Source organism: Protopterus annectens, chromosome 6.part0 (genome assembly GCF_019279795.1).
Source record: "Protopterus annectens isolate FY-2018-M chromosome 6.part0, PAN1.0, whole genome shotgun sequence".
NCBI lineage: Eukaryota > Metazoa > Chordata > Ceratodontiformes > Protopteridae > Protopterus > Protopterus annectens.
The window spans coordinates 321,165,242-321,189,309 of NC_056737.1; the positions used below are offsets into that span (position 1 = coordinate 321,165,242).

General features: G+C 43.8%; 1 protein-coding gene across 1 annotated transcript in view; it reads right to left on the reverse strand.

Moving 5' to 3' along the window:
• Positions 1-24,068, reverse strand: part of ZNF106 (zinc finger protein 106) — a 2,006,671-nt gene that overhangs the window by 383,359 nt on the left and 1,599,244 nt on the right. The window contains exon 18 of the mRNA XM_044074076.1: positions 7,888-8,007. Coding sequence (XP_043930011.1) covers positions 7,888-8,007 — 120 coding nt within the window. The remainder of the gene's footprint in view (positions 1-7,887; positions 8,008-24,068) is intronic.

Genomic DNA, 24,068 nt, shown 5'->3' on the forward strand with positions numbered 1-24,068 from the left:
CCAATCGTCCACGTTGCACTTGGATTAGGGAGGAACACTGCTTCACATGGATGAGAAGCCTCTTCCATAGATGGGATAGTCTCTGGGATACATACCTATCTCTCCAGCAGATCCTATTTATATCACAGGCAAGGTTTAAGTCTTTAGAACGGGTAATTCTGGTACGGTTTGTTTTGTGGATATGTAGGAGGTCCATCACAGTGGGGTCTGACAATGCCCTGTATGCCAAGCATAGATCTCCCCTCAGAAGCCCGTAAGAGGCAGAATATAGGGATAGGGGGCATTAAGGCGGTTTGCAAAGAAGATATTACTTATGCCCTGTATCCTTTTAGTGAGGAACCTCTTTGGATGTTCCAGTTGTTGGATATGCCTGGTTAGGTACATACCAAAGGGGGAACTGTACTCAATGATAGGTCTGAAGAATGCCAAATACAGTGGAACAATAACTTCCTTGGACTTGGATGCTCTTTGTTTATAAGTTGTGCAGCATAGAATGATTTCCTCACCACTGTAGACCAGTGAGGATCAAAGGCTAGATTACTATCTGTGTGTGTCCATATGTCCCTGACTACTGGGTCAACTCTAAGGGGTGTGTTGTCAATTTGACATTTACCAGGGATGACTTCCCAAAGGATATTATTATGCATTTCTTGGCATTTAGTTTTAGTCCATAACTTTCACCCCAGTTGTTTATCTCCTCCTGGAGAACATCTGTGTCAGTGTGAGATTCAATGACAGCTCCTAATTTGCAATCATCTGCAAATTTAGTAAACCAGAGACCACTAACATTGGCCTTGACTTCTGAGAAGTAACAGGAAAAGTAGTTTTCGGCAGCAAAAAAGGTCTGAAGCTTTTTGGCAATTTAACTGCATTTTATATGGAAGTTGAGTTCCTGGCAGCTAGGACACGTGAAACATACCCTTAAGCTTTGAAATTTGATCTAATACTGAACATCAGTCTTTATAACAATGACAGGATCATAAGCAGGATAAACATTTAGTATGACTATTTTTATATGGCATCTGCCTCCCACAGTTACATTTACCCCTCCTGGATGATGCAAAAAATATCGAAGTTTGGAGAAAAAAAGAGCAAAGAGTAAGTTTTCCTCAACAGAGATATTTAACTGCCAAACAAAATGGATAACTTTCTCAGGCAGTATTAGCTGACAGATGTAGGTGAAACAGAAGTCTCACTGTTAGGGTTTGCAGCATGAAAGTTCTGATGGCTTTTCACACCTGTACGTCCCTTATGTATCAGTCTGCATTTTTGTTCTTTGGGCATATGTCACACTTACTGTGGGAGAGGAATGCACCCAAGCTTTAGTATGCTGGATGGGCATACAGTATCTTTGGTTGGATACTTCCCATATATAGTGAACACTGCAACAGTGATCAACGAAGGGAATAGTACAGTTGCACAAGTCCTACTTACCTGTAACAGCAGATGTTTATAGAACACACTGCCTTACTAGCATGTGGGTATTAGTGCCCTGCTACCCTATCTCTGGCAGTCTACCAAAGCTCAGAGCTCCTCCCCCTGCCTGTATATGGGAGTAAAGGACAAATCACCTGAGAGTACAGGAACTGGCCTTCAGACTCAAAACAGGACCCTTTCAATGTTCTGGGGCCCAGAAGGAAGAGAAGATGAAAACACAAACCTGCCAACATCTACTGTTCCAAGTCAAAACACACACACACACACACACACACACACACACACACACACACACACACACACACACACACACACACACACACACACACACACACACACACACACACTTCTGCACAAAACTCAACAGCAATGCCAATCCCAAACTATGTACATCCAAATAAAGGAGATTTGGGTGAGTAGTGCTAGTAAGGCAGTGTGTTTTATTAACATCTACTGCTACATGTAAATAGGACTTGAGCAACTGTACTATGTTCAACAAACACACCATCTTACTGGCATAGGGGTAGATTCCCAAAGATTACCCAACCTGGCAGGAAGGATAAGGGTCCAGTAGGCCCTGGAGAATGGTCCTAACAAAGTTTGCTCTGGATTTAAAAAAGGCATCCAGCTTGTAATGCTTCACAGAGATAAAGACAGAAGTTACTGTCTCTGGAATACTTCTAGAGTCGACTCCTTTCCAATACACCACTGAACAGGAAAGGGCCCTGATGGAATGCTCATTTACCTTGCTTGGAACCGCCTTGCCATGATGGCTGCAACAAAAAAATAATTCAAGAAGACAACCAGCATGCAATGGTTTGCTTAGAGGCAGGTTGACCCTTCTGTGCTCCTGTGTAGCAAATAAAAAGCCTTTCAGCCTTCCCAAAGGGTTATGTTCAGTCAAGGTAGTATCTGACCTGCCAATGCACATGTAAGGTATGAAAAATCCTCTCTCCCTTACTCTTAGGTTCTGTGAAGAACACAGGGAAGTTAACAGACTGAGGGTGAATTCTGACACAACTTTTAGCATTAAAGAGATGTTAGCACATTACACAACCCTATCATTGTGGAAAATCAGGTAAGCTTGCCCAAAAATGAGAGCTTACAGCTCAGAGACTTGCCTTGCAGATGTCAGAGAAATAAGGAAGTGAGTCTTCCACATTAAGGGTTTCAGATCAGCCTGAGCAGCAGGTTCAAAAGGTGGAAAGGGCAATTTTTCCAGAACATAGATGAGATCCCACAAAGGAGGAATGTGCTTGCAAGGGGGTCTCACATGCTATACACTTTCATGAACTGTTTTTGCCAAAAGAGAAGAAAGAAGAGGATCCACTTGCAGACAAGCAGAGATGGCAGCTAAATGCACCTTAATGGATGCATAAGTAGCTCCACAAATATTTCAAGACCAGAGGGATGCTAAGGGACCCTCTGTTCCCATTTAGGCACCACTTAGAAAACCTCATCCTTTTGTAAACATAAAATTTTCTAGTAGTAGGTTTACTGGGCTCCTTTAACACCTGTGGCACATCCTCATGAAAAAAATTGCCTGAACAGAGACAAGACTGGATCTTTCAAGTTGTTAGTTGTAATTACTATAAATTGGGGTGCACCAGACAACCCCTCCCCCCCAGTGTAATCAAATCTAGTGTGTGGGGAAATCTGTGGTAACTGCTCTTGGCCAATGCCATTAGAAGGGAGAACCAAAACAGCCTGGGCCAATAGAGGGTCACCACGACGAGTCTCGACATTATCCTTCTTAAGTTTCAGGAGTACCTTGTCAATCAACAGAAATGATGGAAACACATACACTTAACATTCCCATCCAAGGGAACGAGAATGCATCTGTCCTCTAAGCATGGCTGTAAGGCTGTCTGAACAGAATTGCGTTCTTTTGTTCGACTAGGATTTCTGTTTGTTAGGCTGCCAAAAATTATCCTGCTTAATGAAGGGAAACTTAGGAATATGAAACATTTTTAAACAGCCCATGCATCAGTTTACCTCTGTCATACCAGTGTTTAAGAACTTGATTAGCTGCTGTATGAAACACACAATTGGAATCAAGTGGAATATTCATAATCTAGTTTTTTAACTTCTCAGAAAAGTTTTTACTGTGCAACCAGGTATACCTCCTTATCACCACAGACACTGCATTATTTCTAGAAACAGTATTGGACCCTTCCAAGTCACTCTTTAAAGCATGTTTAGACACTTGAGAAACACTGGACACAGTATCTTTAACACTGACTTTTTGCTCATCAGGTAACGACACACTGAATTCATTTAAACTATACATACACTGCAACATAAACACCTACATAAGACACTGGTAACTAAATACACTTTAAAGGCTACCATCCTGGATTGTACCAGCTTCTTTCCCTGAGATTCTAGACACTTGCCTAGCTTATCTGAAGGGACCGGGTTTGATGAAAACAGTCTTTGTTGGAAGGTGAAACTCGGCAAACCGCAGCAGGATCAGCAGACTAAGGGGCTTGTAGACCAGGCATGTTGAGCGCACCCTTAATTTCTTAAAATACCTTTTTTTAGTCCAAGACTCATTCAATACAGAATTGCAGGCTTTCTTAAAAACATCCAACAAAGTTGGGATTAATGGAGGTAACTATACAAACAAAAGGCCGCAAAACAGATGAACCAGAATGGCTTCAGTGGTGAAAAAACGATCCACTAGGCATATAATATGTAACAAAGTAATTTATTAACAACACTCAGAGAAGAAAAAATAAAATAAATAAATAATATTAATCCAAATGAGTCAAATCCAAGCGCTTTTGTCTCCTGTGTAGGAGACTTTTTCAAGAACACAGCATGCCCAACAACTGAAAAACGTTTATACCATCATTAATTAAGTTTCAAAACAAAAGCACCAATCATTTTCTGTTTTCACTAATTAATCCTTTGGTGTAGGGCATGATAGTTAAAGTATAACACAATGAAATGTGCAATAAAATATGCAGTTTTAACATGAGTCAAACCAACACAAATAGTAAAAAAAGTGTGTGTGTATACCATTTGCGCATTACAATCAGTTGTCATGAAATTAGAAAGTAAATATATATATTAAAAAGTATATAACTAATATGCTTGTGTTAGGTTTTACAAGTGCATACACATACGCACATGCTTGTGTAACCTATTCACGAAAATTTATGAATATATAAATGAATAATGTCTGTATGAGTAAAAGCTAAAGTATGTATGCATATATATATATAACTTGTATACACAATAAAATTCATTTTAGAGGGTCAGAATGCACATAATTAATACAATTAATAAAGGTTCATTGCCAACATTAAGCAAATATGTTGGTATCATACAGTTTTTCTAGGTTTAAAAAATAAATGATAAATGTGTTTATAATAAATTAATAGATAATTAGATACATAAGCATATTATGTTAAAAACTTAAAAATTGTTGGATAACCACCTATGTTAAAATACAATGTATAACAAAATTCACCTATCTAGGCTCTTTAACTTCAAAAGACAAGTAATTGAAATATAATCATTCAGGCCTGGCCATTGAGTAGCATTCATTCTTAATTGCCATAAAGCTTCATTCATTTCCAAATGTAATGGCCATGGTCCACCCCTTGGGTTCACTTCCATAGCTTCTATGACAGTAAATTTAAACCCATGATCCATAAAAACCTTGTCCTTTTTCCTGTTCTGGTACTGGCTGAATAGCGCCCATCTGTATGAGGGACGTAACTTGTTTCTGAGCCTCTGCCCATTGATTTTGTGGCAGATCTGGCCAACTGTATGGAACTGGCAAAGTATGGAAATGAAATCTGCACCCCTTGGATATAATGTTTAATACCCACTTGTCCTGGGTAATTAAATGCCAATTTTGAGCATGAAGTGCTAATTTTCCACCCAAGCGGGCTGCCAAGAGATAAGTGCTTGGTGAAGGAAGATGGAAGTCATTGAGACTGCTTACTGTAGGGTTGTGCTTTGTTTCCCCCAGATTTGGAGGTGGAGGCACCCCATTGCTTTGACCTGTAAGAACCCTGTGATTGGCATCTAAAGCCTTTTGAGCGCCTGGATTTGCCTTGAGAGGCTCTGTTGGACACGCGAAAGGACCAGTTTTTAGTAGGCCAGTGCCTACTGAACCTGGGTGGCTGCACTTGTAAGAAATCTTTTACAGTTTGCATAGATTTAGCTTTGTCTTCCATTTTCTTTAAAACCTCTTCTGCCTTACTAACAGAGTATCATGCTGTAAAGGGGCATCCAACAATTTAGCTTTAACATGATCAGGCAGATTTTGCTCCTTGAGCCAGGCATGCCTTCTAATCACAGATCCAGTAACTGTGGCCCTGTAAGAGGCCTCCAAGGAATCAAAACCACATTGCAAAGTATGCTTTCCAACCTGTTCTGCTGCATGCAATAATTCCTGTAATTCTTTATTTTCACACAATCAGAAATCAACATAATTTTCTGATTCAATAAGCCCATAACATGCTGTTGATATTTAAGCATATGAAAGTAGCAGTTTAAGGCCCTAATTGCTAAGGTTGCAGACGTATAAACCTTCTTTCCCCATCTATCCAGCGCCCTGGAATCTCTATCAGAGGGGGTAAGATTTTTGGCTGTAGAGGCCTTTACACCCTTGGGACCCTGTGATATAGTCTCAGGATCAGCAGCAGGATTTTTGAATAGAAATTCGTGGGATTCAGGAACCCTATAATATCTGTCTGGCTTACTAGGAGCCGGAGGTAGGGAATCAGGAGCCATGCTTGATTCTGAAAACACATCAACAATGTCTAATACAGGAGGTACAGCCAAAGGCCTATGCTGAGGAAGGAGAAGGAAATTCCTAAGCCTCTTTTTTGATTCAGAGAAGTCCTGACTCTCCCAGTGAAAATGTTCCCTTAAAGTATGCAAGGTTTCACCAAAACAATAATCATCAGGAGGAGATGCAGATGGGATGGATTCTTCTGCATCTGAATCCTCATAGGGAGGAATAGAAAATTCCTGATCAGAAGAGGAATCAGAAGAAATGGAAACCTCGTCTGAAGATTCATAATCAGTGTCTTGCCTAGGCCTCTTAGTGGGGGGGGGCCCTGGATCAAGGTAATTAAGTCCTCAGCCATTTTGATCATCTGTTTTTTAGGCATATGGGCCTGAGCATGTGGCTCATGCGTCATTTTTTTAGACTTAGAAACTGTTTTTGAAGTTGGCGTCGGTTTTATGTAATAATGTTGAAGCCTAAAAACGCCCTCAGAAGCCGGTGCCTGCTCAGTGGCTCCCGACCCATCCAAGGGAAAGAAATCCACCAGTTCAATACTCTGAGAATCTTGCGGCATACCAGACTCTGCTTGGATCTCGGTAGAGGCCTGCGACTCAAAAGTAGCAGGTATCAGGGGCTGCGAAAGCGCCTCACTTAGTACTGGCGAACCGGCGACTGGCTTAGGAGAAGCTTCGTCGTCGGTTTTGGACCTTGACGGTCTGTCTCTGTCTTTTTCTTTGCGTTTTTTGTGACCTCCGGTAGTCGGATTGCTAACCGACGACATTTCAGGGTAATTAAATCTGGATCCAAAATATTTTGAAGCAAAAATATACCGATGCTTAATAGTGTGTTGGTTAAATCTAGCACAAAACAGACAGCAAGGCACGTTATGATCTGGACCTAGGCAAGGAATACAGTACAAATGAGAATCCTTACGAGGTATTTGCTTCCCACAAGTAATGCAATTATTAACTTTTACTGACATCGGTAAGGAGCAAGAAAAAGTTTCCCCAACGGGGTACTTAGCTTTAGTTGAAGACTTCGGTTCTGAAACTCGAATGTGAAAATTTCAGGAGTTGGCCGACCGGCACTTGCAAACTGCTTCTGCTTCGGGCACCGTGCGGCAAGAAAGACTGAATAAAATGGCATTGGCTGCATGTTTTATACCCCTGACGACATGACATCATGGAAGAGGAGACAGCAACCGACGCAAGACCCAAGACATTGTTATCCAGGCCGACTGAGGGCAACCTGCCAGCAAATTACCCAAATGTAATGACTGCAACAGTGAAACACGAAGAACATCAGTCTCTGTGTCACACATACTTATCGACTTACACTACAATAAGGCTCCCTTGAAGGACATATGTAAAAATGTACTTATGAAACTACGCAGAAAACTGCAAACAAAATGAAAAGAAATGCTCTCTCTCAGTTTTTCTAATTAATTCGCAATAATGCACAGCTATATACTCACTATTTTCCAAAAATGAAATGCAATATTTAATGTTAAAAGAAAGACACAGTAAGGATACACATCCCTACATTTACTTATCTCCAAGTCCAAAGAAATAACATTAGTCAGCAATGCTCATGACTGCAGCAACTACTTGAGAAGTTTTTTAAAAAACAATTCTCTTACTTCTTCGCAGGCATTATAGAACAGCAGAGGCTAAATGACTTGCTGTCTGAGTTGTAAATACCTGCAGCTCGTAGACACGGACAAGTTTATCCAAACAGGCTGTCACCATGACCTTTCCAAGGATATTGACAACAGTGACAGCGTGGCTGTGGCCTTTGTAGATTCGTATCAATTCTCCAGTCTGTGGAAAAGTAAAAAGGAAAGTGTCAAAACTATGCAGTCGAGTAAAAAAAAATCAGCAAATAAAAATTCAGTCCAAAAAAAAGATGCAAAACATTTAGGCAGTTCTGTAGCTTCACTAAAATACCACCAATGTCACTAAGGGAAGTTAACAACTCATTTAACTGTAACGAACTTTAAGAACAAAAGTAATATATTACAACTGTGACATGAATCACATGGGTTCAGCAACAGAATCATTCAAGTAACCACTGACGGCTTTCCCTTCTGCAACACACAACATGAAAAACTGATGACTTCCACAGTATGATAGGTTAGGGTTGCCACCTTTTCAAATGCCCAAAGTGGGACATTTTTGGTATAAACGTCAGATTTTGCAGGGCAAAATATACCCACGGCCAGTACAAAGGACAGAAAGTCACTTTTTTGCCTAAATAAAAGCTTATTCTTGTAGCATTCTAGTTGATTATTCTGTTTCGCATAACTTTTAGGTGTTTCAGATACAGAATAACTGTGTTATGCAAGTATTACGTAAAATATAGGAAATATTTTTGTCCTAAAATCTCAGGACATTTGCCATTTTTTCAATTTTTATGCAGGACACAACTGCCAAAAGAGGGACTGTCCCTCGGAAAGTGGGACAGGTGGTAACCCTATGATAGGTTCATAGGCAAGTATCAGGATAGCTACCGTTGTGGGCCATTTTAAGTCTAGCAAATTTCACTTGGTGAGAAATCCTACGCTAGACCTCTCATCTGTAAAGCAAACACCTAAACAATCATTCGAAGTCCCAGAATAAGAGAGATTCATAGGTAAGTACTAGGCTAGCTGCATTTGCAAGCCATTTTAAGCCTAGCCAATTTCCCTTCAAAGGTAAGAACTGAACTCTGTACCTTGTGTCTAGGAGGCAAACATCTTAATCGTTATGCTAACCTGCCAACATCAGTACTGTTACAATGCTCAGAAACATTTGGATACACACCACAAATTGGGCAAGAGGGCAAGTTCTATTTACATTTTAGAAGGCAAAATTTGTAAGAAGCACAAACCACCAGAGCCACAGAGTCTGCCTTTACCAGACAGTGGAATCTGGCAAATGTTTCAGGAAGACTGTGGATATGCTAAGACAGATCCAAATAGAGGGTAAAAGTGCTATGCTATGGCAATTTTTAAGTTAGCATAAAGAGGCTGAAAGTTCAGGTTCCAAGTGCTATTAAACTGTTGGCATCATGATTTAGATGCTAGCATGTCAGAAATGTCATGCAGCAAAATTGGCAATTTCTGTCACTGACTTTTTTCCATACTTCCCATTCCTTCAGCCCCTGACGCTGCTGTTCGGCTACATGCTTTCTTCAGTAAATGCCAAGTTCTAAGATTAATTTGAGAAACCTGTGAGTGGCTGCTGTGGCACCAGATGCTAAGACTTGTCAATGGCAGCCATTTTTTTTTTTTTTTTTAACATCTTTATTAAATCATTACTTAAGACAAACCCAAACATACATTAATTGTTGTTGTGTCTTTCGGCTTTTCCCGGTAAAGGGTCGCCACAGCAGAACTCCGGTCCGCTAATAATTGGCAGTTGATTTTTTACGTACCGAGTTGCCAGCTCTGCCGCACAACCTTCAACGAAGGTACGCCCATTCACGCAAGTCTCCACGCAGAAGACGCTCTAGCTGAGAGTCAAACCGGACAGTGTCTTACTGTGAGGCAACAACGCTACCGCAGCACCACCACCGCGGATATATAAAAGAAAAAAAAATTTGAACATGTTTCCATTTACACACATTACACATCATAAACTATCTTTTATAACTATGATCAGTCTAACATTACATAAACATGCAAAAACTGCCAAATTCCTGCCTTCGCTTAAATCTCACTCCTCCAGAACATTATTCTGCATGTATTGCCCCCAAATTTCTATTTATTTCTATGTAATTTGTTCCTTCCTTTTTCTAAAGACCCCCACTTCCAATTCTTGTATCCCTGTTACAGTATTTAATACTTCAGACAGTTGATTTAGATTTTGATTTTGATTTTCTAGTGATTTTTTTTTTTTTTTGGCAACCACCACAATTCAACTTAAGGTCTTACACAACTAGGCAATTCTGATCCTGTCTCTCAGCTCAAAATAATAATTTCCTTAGTTACACCCATTTGCTCACTCAATATTTCTGGCCGGGTACTTTGTAGGGAATTTTTTTAAGTCTGCCAACTCATTACACTATTAAAACATGTTTCTAGCCACCTCTTTCTTCCCCATCACACCTCCAACATTTGCCATCTACTTGAGGAAAAATACTCTGGAGTCTGCTTGTTGTATACAAATATGCAAACAATTCCACATTAAAAACCCTAAACCTTCTAGTCTTTCTTGCATACTTGGGAACCATACACGTCTTCTTATAGTTCCCTTGTAAACTGCTTATCTAATATGCCATCTCACTCTTTTCTTACCTCCTCTGATTTCTTACAGTGATTGTGCAAAATTTTACATGCCCTACTAATTATCCCTTTTTAACAGCAGCTTCAGTTCTAGAGTCAACAAAAAACTCTGATACGTCAGGTCTTCCAGTTAGGAATACCTACCCTTTTTTTCTTTGCATATCCAGTGATATCAATCCCTAGTATGGAAGGCAGTCTATAGCCTGCAGTCCAAATCTCTTCCTGGCCTCTTCCCACTCTGTTTCCTTTCCCTCTCTAGTTATTTGCTCCTGATACCTTGGTTCCTTTGCCAGTTTTCATCAGTAAATTCCAGTCCCCCTAAATGCAGTCATTCCTAGCGGCAAAAGCTTTTTCATGTTGGCTTATTTTTTAGATACTTTCTGCTACTTTATGAATATAATATTCTATATTGCTGTTATTCTCCTTAAGGATCTGCATCCAAAAGTACAGTTGTGTACACTTACCATAAATGTAGATGTTCACGTGTATTCACTGTTGCAGTCATTACATTTGGGTAATCTGCTGGCAGCTTGCCCTCAGTCGGCCTGAATTCCAAAGTCTTGGGTCCTGCGTAGGTTGCTGTCTTCTCTTCCATGACGTCAGGGGTATAAAGCTTGCAGCCGACGCCATTTTCTTTAGTTTTTCTTGCCCCCGATGTCAGGCACCCCCAAAAAGGTAGCAATATTCTAAAAATGTGTGTGTGTGTGTGTGTGTGTGTGTGTGTGTGTGTGTGTGTGTGTGTGTGTGTGTGTGTGTGTGTATATATATATATATATATATATATATATATATATATATATATATACATACATACATGCATCAATATAAACTTTACCTTCATCTGAAAGCAAATACACCACACATTGGTTGTAGGAGATAGAGAAGGAAAGATAAACTGTAGAAAGACAGGGGGATGGCGGGAGGGTAACCTGGACTGCAATAGTGAATACACTCGAACATCTACATTTATGGTAAGTGTACACAACTGTACTATGTTCTTCGTGTTTCACTGTTGCAGTCATTACATTTAGGTAGAATCCCAAAGCTATGGTTGGGAGGCTGGAGCTAAACAGCATTAGGTGAGGCTATAAGGCCCTGCAGCACTGCAGTGGCAAAGCCTGCCCTGGCCTTAAGAGTAGAGAGGCAAATGGTACTCCAAGTAGCAGCCTCTAGAATGTCCTTGGTTGGTACTCCTCTGAGAAAGGCTGCTGAAGTAGCTGCAGCCCTGGTGGAGTGAGACCTAATGCCCTTGGGCACAGATTTGCCATGGTGTAAGTAGCAGAAACAAATGCAATGTCTTATCCACTTTGAAACTGTCTGCTTTGAAATAGCCTTTCCTTTTGATCCGGCAGCATATGTCACTAGTAATTGCTCAGTTTTTCTTAGAGCTTTAGTCCTGCTCAAGTAGAATCTTAGCGGTCTGTGTACGTCCAAGGATTGCAGAATTCTCTCCCCTTTGTTCTGCGGATTTGGATAAAAAGTTGGCAGATGAACTGTTTGGTTAAGAGCCACACTGGAAACGACCTTAGGCATAAAAGTAGGATTTGTCCTCAGACACCCTGTCTGGGTAAAATATGAAAAAAGGCTCTACAGCCATGAGGGCCTGTAGCTCTGAAACTCTCCTTGCTGAAGTAATTGCTAGTAGCAGAGCTGCCTTCCACGATAAGAACTTTATATCAGTGGTAGCAGCTGGTTCAAATGGAGGCAGGGAGAGCTTTTCCAACACATAATTGAGGTCCCATGCAGGTAATGGTGATCTTCTAGGAGGCTTTAAAATTTTGGCTCCTCTAAGACACTGCTTTAGTAACGGATGAGAAAAGATTGGTGGCTCAGTATTGTAATGAGCCGAAATGGCAGAGGCATGAATTTTGATTGATGAAAAAGACAGGCCTTTGTCAAGCATCTCAGTTAAGTACTGTAATATCTGAGGAATATGTGGTTCTGCAAACACAGAATCTCTTCCATTTGTCAGATAAGATTTTCTAGTACTAGGCCTTCTGGCTTCCAAAATGACATCCATCACAGCTTTACTGAGAGGTGTCGTCTGTATTATTACAGGATTAGCCATGCTGCCAGGTTCAGGGTCTGTAGTTGATTGTGCAGGATCTAATTATTTTTCTGGGACAGTAGTCGTGGTTTTTGAGGCAAGGTCCAAGCTAGGTATTGAGACAAGTTCCTTAGGATTGGGTACCATTATTGGCAGGGCCAGTCCGGGGCAATTAATATCTTTGGCTTCTTTTGTCTGACTTTTAGGAGGACCTTGGGTAGAAGAGGCAGAGGAGGAAAGGCGTAAACGGATAGGTTTTTCCAACTGAAGGATAGGGCGTCCACTTTCCATGCTTGTCTGTGAGAAGTTCTTGTGCAGAATCTTTTCAGTTGATAATTTTGAGGAGAGGCAAATATATCTATGTCTGGGCTCCCACATTTCTCTGCTATCATGCTGAAGACTTGTGTATTTAGTTTCCACTCGTGAAGATCCATAAGGTTTCTACTTAAATTGTCTGCCAGAGAGTTCCGTTTTCCTGGCAGGAATTGAGCGTGAAGATGTATTTGGTAGGTCAAAGCTGTGTCCTACAGTGCCATGGCTAATCTGCAAAGGGGGTATGAGTGTGTGCCCCCTTGCTTGTTTATATACCACATGACTGTGGTGTTGTCCATCCTTATCAGTAGTTGTCGTGGATGAAGTAAGTCCTTGAAGGCTGTTAGAGCATTTTGAACAGCTAGCATCTCTTTCTGGTTGACATGTAGATGCATTTTATTTGGTGCCCATATGCCCTGAATGCATCTTCCTGCCAGGTGGGCCCCCCAGGCATAATCTGATGCGTCTGTTAAGGTTTGGCTGGCAGGGGGTAGAGTGAAGGGCCGTCCCATGTTTTGGTGACAGGCCTTTGTCCACCACAGAAACTCCTGTTGCAGGCAGGGGATGAGAGGAATCATTGTTTCCAGACTGCGTGAATGTTGACTCCATAGACTTTTTAGGTACCACTGAAGTTTCCTCATATGCAGTCTTGCATATGGAATTAGTAGATGCAGGATGCCATGAAGCCCAGAGCCTGCAGAATTTGTCTTGCAGAAGACTGGGTTTTTGTTGCCATCAGTCTCAAGTAAGTAGTCAGTTGCCTTTGTTTGCCTGGCGTGAGGTAAGCCATCTGGGCAGTTGTATGCAAGCTTGCACCCAGGAATGTTATCTTTTGAGAGGGTACCAGTTGTGATTTCTTTTCGCTTATTGTGTACCCTAGGCATGCTAGAAGCCTTTCCACAAACGCCAGGTGTCGTAGAAGACTGTCCTTGTTCTCTGTTTGAATGAGACAGTTGTCTAAGTAAGGATATATTTGAATACTTCTTTGTCTGCAAAATGCAATTACTGGTGCCAGGCACTTTGTAAAGACCCTGGGCGCAGTACATAAGCCAAAGGACAGTGCAGAGAATTGGTAATGCATTAAGCCAGCCTTGAATCTGAGGTATCTTCTGCACGACTGTCTTATTGGGACATGCAGGTATGCCTCTTTTAGGTCTAAAATCACCAGCCAAGCATTCTTGCCCAGCATGGGCAGAAGCTGTTGCAAAGTGAGCATTTTGAATTTTGGAATGTCCAGGTATGTGTTCAAAATCGATAAATCCAATATTGGCCACTAGGCCTTGTCCTTTCTGGGTACCAAGAACAGTCTTGAGTAAAAACCTTGTCCTTTTTCCTGTTCTGGTACTGACTGAATGGCCCCCATATCCATGAGGAACATAACCTGTTTCTGTACCTCTGCCCATTGTTTTTTTGGCAGGTCTGGCCAACCATTTGTCATTGGCAGAGTGTGGAAATGGAATCTGTATCCCTGTGATACGATGTTTAGTACCCACTTGTCCTGGGTTATTAACTGCCAATTTTGAGCAAAAAGTGATAATTTTCCCCCTATGGGTGCTGCCAAAAGATAAGTGCTTGGTGTAGGCACAGGGAAGTCATTTGGGATTGCTTTCTGTAGGTTTGCGCTTCATCTCCTCCAGATTTTGAGGTGGATGCGCCCCATTGCTTTGACCTGTATGAGTATTGAGCCTGGTACCTGGAACCCATAGGGCATCTGGATTTGCCCCTTTGAGCTTTGTCTGACACAGGAAAGGACCATTTTTTTTAGGCCAGTGTCTACTGAATCTAGGTGGCTGCACTTGTAAGAAATCTTTGACAGTTTGCATAGACTTAGCTTTGTCTTCCATTTTCTTTAAAACCTCTTCCGCCTTAATACCAAACAGAGAATCTTGCTGTAAAGGTGCATCTAGCAATTTAGCTTTAACATGATCAGGCAAATTTTGTTCCTTTAACCAGACGTGCCTCCTGATCACAGAACCAGTGACTGCGGCCCTGCAGGAGGCCTCTAAAGAATCAAAACCACATTGCAAAGTATGCTTTCCAACTTGTTCAGCTGAATGCAATAATTCCTGCAATTCCTTATTTTCTGCACATTCTGAAATCAACATCATTTTCTGTTTCAGCAATCCCATAACATGTTGCTGGTACTTAGGCATATGAAGTTGACAGTTTAAGGCCCGGATTGCCAAGGCTGCAGATGTATAAACCTTTTTTCTCCATCTGTCCAGTGCCCTTGAATCTCTGTCGGAGGGGGTAGGGTTTTTTGCTGTTGAGGCCTTAACTCCCTTTGGACCCTGTGAAATAGTTTCAGGATCAGCAGCAGGGTTTCTAAATAGAAATTTATGAGAGTCAGGGACCCTGTATAATACCTGTCAGGCTTACTGGGAGCCGGAGGTAGGGGTCAGGCTCGACTCCGAAAAAACAACATCCACAATGTCTAACACAGGGTGAATGGCTAAAGGCTTGTGCTGAGGGAGAAGGAGGAAATCCCTGCGCCCCTTTTTTGATTCTGAGAAGTCTTGACTCTCCCAGTGAAAATGCGTTGTCTTGGCTATTAAGCTCTAAAATATCCCATCAATTCAGGTAGTCCTAAAAAAACTGTACTGGAAGGATCAACTTATCCCATTTAACCCTTGCTCTCATCCCCTCCCAGATAAATTCCTCTGACTATTTATTAGTGCCCACAACTTCTCCTCTGGTTGATAAAAATATGCCTGACCTGCACATAATACTACTTCTTCTTTCGGCTTTTTCCCGGTTAGGGGTCACCACAGCGGATCACCTGTCCGCTCATGATTGGCAGTGGAGTTTTACGGTGTTGAGTTGCCAGACCAGCACCCAACCTTCCATGGAAGGCACACACATACACCTAGGGCCAATTTAGAGTGTCCAATCCACCTACAGCATGTCTTTGGGATGAGGGAGGAAACAGGAGCACCCGGAGGAAACCCACACAACCACAGGGAGGACATGCAGACTCCACACAGAAGGCACCCCGGCCAAGGATCGAACCGGAGAACCTCTTGCTGTGAGGCAACACCGCTAACCGCTGCACCACAGTGGCTGCCCCTGACCCTGCACATAATACTAAAGGGACTAAAACATTTTCATTGTTTGTATCTTAATATCCATATCCATAAACAAGAGCTTTCAGTTTTTCAGTTTTTGTAATATCTGTTGTTTAGCCTCTTCCCGCATATCCTTAGCTGCCATAATAGCTGCTTTTTTAACCCATACTCTGAGATACTTTATCTTACCATGTCCCCATAAATGCTGGCATTACTGAACCAAGTCATATGTGATTACATAATTAACAGCTATAGCTTTTGTTTTATCTTCATTGATTTTACATCCTGAAGATACTTTGGAACAGTCTCAAAATGTTCCACAACAATGAAATGTCTTTTTCTGGATTTATCAGGTACAAAATAATATCATCTGCAAATAAAGCCATTTTTTTCTTGTTTACCATACCAATCATATCCTTGAACTTCTGAATCACTTATATTATTTGCCAACATCTCTATATATAAAGCAAACAATGAAGAGAAGGACACCCCTGCCTGGTTCCTCTGTTCAGACACAACTTATCAGAGAGGACCACTTCCAATTCAGTTTTTGCCTCCAATCATACACATAACTTCCAAATTAATCTTATTATTGTACTGGGAAAAGCAAATGCTTCCATTGTCCTACTCATAAAATTCCAGCTTACTCTGTCAAATGCTTTTTCTCCAAGATCCACCAACAGCAGCTGTACTTTAACATTCTGCTTCCCTGTGGATTGTCATTATTCTGTGAAATGTTTGCCTCTACTTCACAAAACCACTTTCATCCAGGTCAATTTTGGCAACACCTTTGCCATTCTTTTAGCTAATATAGAAGAGTACTTTATAATCATGGTTCTAAATTAAAATGGGTCTATATGAAGCTGGGTATGATGGGTCTTACCATCTTTAGGTACTACAACCATCACAGGTTTCTTACAAGGTGTTGGTGAGCCCCCCTCCATTTAAAATACTGTTAAAATGCTGTTAAACAAAACCTTCCAGATATTTATCACTTTCTTCCTTCCTAATTTTCAAACTTCCACAGAAATAACATCCATTCTTGGAGACTTTTTTGCTTTTTACTGCTGCATGATTTCAAACAGTTATTGGATGTGTGTCAAAGCTTTAGGTTAAATGCACATATTCATATGAAATATTATTTCTATTTAATCTGGCCCAGTTATTGCACCTTTGGGAATAATACGTACATTTTCTCAGAGTTCTGTTCCAAATATTCTCATAAATGCCTTCAGAAATCTACCCACTTAGTTATATCTTCCCTTCTAGGTCCCCCAGATACATCCTCATTGTTACAAGTCGAGCTGAAGTCCCCACTTATAAACAATATTTCTTATTGAAAGCTAATTTTGCCTCCGAAAATGTTTTTTTTAAAGCTCCACAGTAGCAGTTTTTGGTGGAATATAAATAAATGTTTGTGTAATCCTCCTCCCTTGCCAGTAGCCCCTTAACACCACAAATCTAAATTTATTACATTTTTCTCTGTTTTAGCACTATTGGCACCCCTTTAGTAATCAGTATTAATTCCCTTTTCCTTTTCTCTGATATTCTGCTGAACATACATCCTGAAATCCTCTCTATTAAATTCTGATGCTCACTTCTTTTTAATGGCGTCTCCTGCATTGTATTTGCACTCCACTATTCTTAATATAATTCAATATTCTTACTTTTTTGTCTATATCTGGCATGGCCATTTATGTTCCAGAACATTATGGCTAGCAAAACCATTGAGAAGTTATTGTTCCCACCCATTATACATGACAACTTTTTTGAATCTGTATTTCCAACTTTTGTATTCCATGCACACACTAATGTTTGTCGGGCTGAGCTTTTACACATTTGCTTCTTGTCATCCCCATTTGAACCTCTGTCACATTTTACAAGACAGACACACAAAACTATGTACATCTTCAAAAAATGAAGTTTAACTCTCCAAACAGGGACAACTGCCCCAAACTGAGAGAATGGTAGCCAGAAGTTAGAGTGCAGGCACAAGAAGTCATCTGCATCCCAACACATGGAATGCAACCTTCATTAGGCATTCAGTAGCAAAAATGGACCAGAACAACATTTTACAGGTTTGTATGCAAAACCCTGTCTTTTCAGTTCGTAAAAGAACTGAATGGGTTAGCAATGCATCTGTTGCTACTTTATGTTTATCAACATAAACTAACAACGCAGTCCATTTTAAGGGAAGGGGAAAAAAAAGCAAATGCTACAATGGAAGTCATTACAGGAATGGGAAAAATATAACCTACAAGGAATGTCTTTTCTGTCCTTAATAAATTCAAACCTTTCCCAGGTGAACCATGAAACACAAGACTTCAGAGGAAAGAAACTCAGAAACGACCATGAGTAAAGTCACACTTCTTGCCCCATAAACTCTAAATAACTCCACTTCACCCCCCCTAAAACAATTGCAACAACCCTCACATTTCCTTACCAGTCAAATGGTAACAGTCTCACAGTCCAAAGCACATACCCCCCTGCCTAATTTCTTGGCTGCAACTCTACATTCTCCAACCTTTATATGTGCAGTGATGTCACACAAATGTGCAAGTTCTCACAAAAGTGATGCTCCTAAGATATCAGACTATGGCTAAGCTACTCACAGGGCTAACAGCCTAACCTTTCTGCTTGTGTCTGGTGACAGCAAAGCAGCACCTCACCCACTTCTTCTCATAGAACAGTGTGTGTTCACCAGATAACCAGATGCAGACGGACAGTATTTTTTTTAATCAAAGTTATATCTGAGAAAACTACTAACCACAGCAGCTGCAAATTCAAGCACTTACCAACATCTAATTTACCGTATTTAGTGGGTGGATTAAAGTTGAAGCCTATCTTGACAAGCACCAAGCATGAAGCGGAGAACAAATCCAGGACAGGATGCTAGCCCATAACAGGAGAGAAACAAATGGAGGATAGCCAACTTACCTATCAGCATGTTTTTGGTGTAGGAGAAAATTAGAAGTTATGTACTCACCATAACGTTCCATCTGAGTAGGTGTATTCATTTGTCTGCAACCTGTGGATCAAATCATCCGATCGGATCCGAAACCGCATTGTTTTTCCAGCTATGGATCCAAGCTCTCAGCTCCTCCTCTCACCCTACCTCATGACCTCACCCTCAGGACCTCAGATGCAAAGCAACCCTGCAATAAAAGAAAGGGTAACAAGGGAAAGGAATAGGCAGGAAAAGGAAGGTTAGGGGAGGGGAGAGGGACGATATAGTTTGGAGAAAATACACTATACTGACTATGGAACTTCGGAATGAGTACATATATAACTTCTCTGTCTGTATGAGGACATTTGTCTGTAACCTGTGACAAGTCCCCAGACCCATCATGGGAGGAAGGATATTCGGGAGATATTCGCTGGAGCTGAGCAAGGCTACTCTACCCTAGATGCAAGACAGATGCAATAGTGAAGAAAATGTATGAGATGAAAAATGTATGAGGCTGCTGTGAACTATAGAGGAGAATCTGGCTTAGAGCTGGGAGGAATACTGACGGCTGGGAATGACTGAGTTGACTGCCTGTCATGAATCTCCACAGCTTGATAAGGCAATGACGAGGCCAATAAAATGCAAATGGAAATCAGCGGGACAGAGAAAAATTTAGCTTTAGGACAATTGTAAGGAAAATTGAATAAACGCAAAGATTGCCTGCGCAGATAAAGTTCTGTGAATAAAATAATAAGTGTTGCTGAAGGAGCATCTGTGTGTGTATAGCTTATGGTGTGAAAGTTTTTATAGGAAGGAAAAAACAGGCTAATAAAGAAATTTTTGGGGTTGCTTCAGAAGCGATTTTAGGAAGGAAGAGCCGTTGGTTAGGAAGAGAGGAACTGGTCAGGGATGATAGACAGAGGTCTGGTTTGGCACAGGTAGGAGGCTGAAGTTCAAAAGCTTGAAGTTCAGAAACTGCGCTAATGCTAATTTGGCTACCAAAAGGTCGTGGGATGACTAGAGGAGCAAGTGGCAGCGGAAGGCCTGGAGGGAAAAAAGGTCCTCGGGAGGAAGGTCCCACTTAAGAAGGGCTTGCTTGGGAAGGAGACCTTTGAGAAATGTTTGCCTGTAAAGAAATGTTTTAAGAAGATTGGTGACAATAAGAAAGACTTGAGACATACCAATGGATGAGACTTGATGCTCAGCTTTATAATTCTGTCTGGCTGAAATATCCAACTGAGAGAGAGGGAAGAATCAGCCAAGCACTACAGGAAGGAGCTGCCGTGGAGCCAATCTAGGGCCTTGCGTGGAAGCATTTCTGCAACCTTTCCCGCCACTTTGGTTCTGGCCACCATTGCAAATAGCTTTTAAAGTGTACAAATACCGAGTCACAGAAAAGAGGAAATCCTTGGGATAGCCGTGAGTCCTTGGAACTAGGAGCACTGGGAGGAGAGAGCGAGTCAGCAGCCGGAGGATCCCAGAAGAAGGATGAGGGAATGGGAGGGATGGAGGATGGATGATTAGAAGAATGGGATCTAGATCACAAGCAGATCAGGAAGGAGGAGACCATAGGAAAAGTGGAACCACAAACTAGGCCAAGATAGCTTTCTGAAGATCAAGGGCTTCTAGAAGAACCCAGAGCATCAGAGGCTGAAGAAAGCAGCAGCATCATGGGCGAGGTGGAGGGGCATGGAGGGAGGACGTCAAATGCAAGGACGAGCGGCTGCTCTTGGTTGGAGAGAAAAACTGGCACGAAGTGTTGGTCCAACTCCCGTGCTGTGGGGCGTTCCGCTACTTGAAAAGATATCCTTCCGGCGGTCCAGGAGACATGCCCGGAGGGGTGAGAATGAATGGACCTGACTTTGTCAGCTAATGAATTGATTGAGACCAGATAGATTTGCTGCCCATTTCCCAAACTCTCATGGCCTCCTCGACAAAGAGGTTGAGACCTTGTTCCCCCTTGTTTGTTGATGTACTTGACAACAGACACATTGTCCCTTCTGTGTATTTGTTCCTGTTGTTGAGAGAAAGTCCAGAGTGCTATAGCAGTTGATCGATGCTCTCATCTCTAGAAAGATGATATGCAGTAGTCGCTAAGAGCGTTCCACGTGCACTCTGACTGCCGTCCCACATGCCCCCACCCCCACAGTGTCCATACTCAATCGTCCCACGTGCCGCACGAGGCGTCCCAAATGGCGTGGTGGAGGTGGGTGGAGAGCACACCAGAGGGAGAGGCTGGTGAGATCCGAGGAGTGGGGAGACCCCAGGGACCAGTTGGACCAGGCAGACCCACTGAACTACTGTTGGCATGACACTGTAGCATCGCTATGGAGCAAACTATGGAGAGTGCGCCAAGTGTAAGCCCTTGACCGGAGCCCTGGACTCAGCCGAGCCATGGACCCTAACAACAGAATTGAAATGTGGACTGACGAGCCCCAGCAATAGAGAAATGGCCCAACACTCGAGGCGCAGAGAGAGGCTCCTCTGTCAGTGCTCTAGGAAGAGGCAAGTAGTCTCCGGGTGCCAGGTTGGACTGATAAAGAATCTAAGATGCTCCCCTATGCCAAGGTTGAGCTTGGTTGGGAGAATTGAGATGTCCAGAGTATGGACAAGATGCCAGGAAATGGAGCGCCCAGAGAGTAGGCAACTTGGGCCCTGGGCAAATCATGGGGCGCAGGTGGGGAGTCATTGCCAGTAGTAGGGAGAGGGAGGACCTGCACACCCTGAAGACTACTTTGTGTAAACACCCCCTGGGAGTGGAATAGGGACACTGCTGGGGCTGTGGTGAGCTCCAGTAGGGGGACCCAGTGAGATCTATCGAGGCCCCCAGAGATGCTGAGTGTGCTCCTCCCAGAGATTGTCTTTGGGATGGGGTGGATTTGCTTGAGAGAGATCTAGATAGATTTCTTAGTGGTCTTTGAATTTTTTTGAGGTCTAAGTTCCAGATTCAAACGGATTTTTCTTTTTGGGACTGCCAGATTCAAGAGAGAGAGGCTAAGATTTCTCTGGATGGCAACCTTCTGGCGAAGAAAAGCGAGCCCTGCCAATAAGCTCTTCCTTTCTGGTCTGGGCATCTTTGGATGGGTTTCTTTCATCAGCCGAATCGGGTGGAAGCAAAGCGCCCCCTGACTTTGGTTCTTTGAGGGGGAGGGATTTCATCTGACTAGACCCCCAGGAATGTGCGATATCCCCGTCTGCAGTCCGAGGTTTATGGACGGGGATGCCTTAGACTCCCCGGCCGCCCGACTGCCCGCGAGGCCCCCTCCTGGGCGGACCAGAGTGAGGTTACCTCAGCCACCTCAAAGTGGGCCGCCTCTTCCCAGGGACAGAAGTTCTGAGAGGAGCCCCTCTGCCTCTAGAGGCTTTTTCGAGGCCCCCTGCCCTCCCCCACCTCCTTGCTGGGTTGTCGGGGGGACTGGGCCTGCCGGCGGGGATCAAGGCAGACAGCGTCTTCCCGTTTCCGGCCTAGGGCCCAGCTCCCCGCGGAGGTGCAGAGAACGCAGAGACAGCGGATCTTTTCGCGCAGAGCGCGGCTTCAGGCTGGAAGCAGCAAGACTGAAGCGGAGACAAGGCGTTTCCTGGCGCCATCCTAAATATGGCAGCGGGGGCCAGACTTCGAAAAATACTTGGTGGGCCGCCGCGCCGAGTAGACGTCTAGTATCCTCACTGGAAGTGTTGGCACATGGCGCCCTCCATCTGCATGGCTCTGCATCATATAAGTGCCTCAGAAGTGGCGGCGCCTTGAGGCAGAGATTGAGAGATAACGATCTCCTTGCTCCTCGAAATGGACCACCCTAATTGTTACTCCTTAATAAAGATACCGCCGTGCCTTATGCTTATGTGCGCCCTAGTAACAGGTTGGTGGGTGAACACTCCTTACTGAACATCCGCTCCTGGTCCGCGCCGGAGACCGAACATCTGTCATCCCTTTTCCATCATCCCCTGAGCCAGTTCCCTTCCTGGCCCCGCCGTATCTTCTGAGAGGAGGCAGGAGGGGGGCCATGTCAGAGGTAGGGAGCCGGGCTAAGGAGGTTTGTCAGGTCTTTGGGGGAGGAGCCGGGTGTCCGGTTGGGTTCCACGCCCCAGTCAATACCACCAGGAACCGGGGGGTGTGAGAGAGAGACCAGGGGGGAGGTACGCGGGCCCGTTTGAAGGCCTCCCAAGACTCGAGAACATCTCCGGGAACAAGACCTCAGTTGCAGACCAGCATGAGTTCAGATTTCCATTATGTCTCCCAGAGGAGGCATCCTGGAGCCTCATGCGTGGGGAGAACCTCAGGGGGGGGCTGAGGGACCGGGTCTCCAGTGGGCCTCCAGAGTCCAATCACCCTCTAGGGCAGGAGGGGTGACCGAGGGGCCCAAGGGGCGGAGTAAGGAGATGGGAGCCAGAAGGGCGAAAGTGCTCCCATGGGTCAAAGATCAAACATGGAGCGGGCTGTCCCAGGCCTGAGGAGGTGGACAGAGGTCGGGCGCCCAGAGCAAAGGATCCGACGGATCCGAAGCAAGTGCGGGGCGCGGGTGCGACCTCAACAGAGCCCTCCGATCAGCGATCCGAAGCGGAGAACCCGGATCCGGAGGGATGATCGGTGGAGCCGGAAACGCGACCGGATCGAACGGGGCTCCGCACGGGATCAGGCACACTTCAAGGATCGGAAGGGGCGAGATCCGGCCGACCTGGCTCGGCGCCCGGCTCAGAGGCTCCGAGCCGGCCGAAGGCGCCCACCAGCATATCGGCTCCAGAATCGGGGCGGCTCCCCGGGAGGATCAGAAGGTTAGCACCGGTTCCGACCGGTTCGGAGGGAAGCTGCTTTCGGCTCGTGTTGAGCGACGATGAGGGGCGGAGCAGGCGAAGGGGCAAGGCAGGAAAAAGGTGTTGGAAGCCCGGGCATCATCTCTAGCGAGCATCACAGGCATCCTGCCTAGACAGGCAGAGGTATTCGTCCAGGGCCTGGAATGCCAGGTATAGGGCGAGGAGGGCTACGTCTCCGGGCCTGGAGGACCTGCAAGAAGCACAGGCCCAGAAGCAGCGAGAAGGGCGAGGCCTCAGTGACGGTGAGGACTGGAGAAGACGGCTTCCTCTCCGGGCACAGGTAACCGACAGTCCCAGGAGGGGCCCGCTGGGTGTGGTGGGCCGCAAACTCCCTCTTTGGAGCCCCGCGATTTGTGAGGTCCCTCTCGACCCAAGCGGTGATACATCCCCCTCCGAGGCTGGCGGGAGTTTGAGTCCCAGAGCAGTTCGAGGGGAGT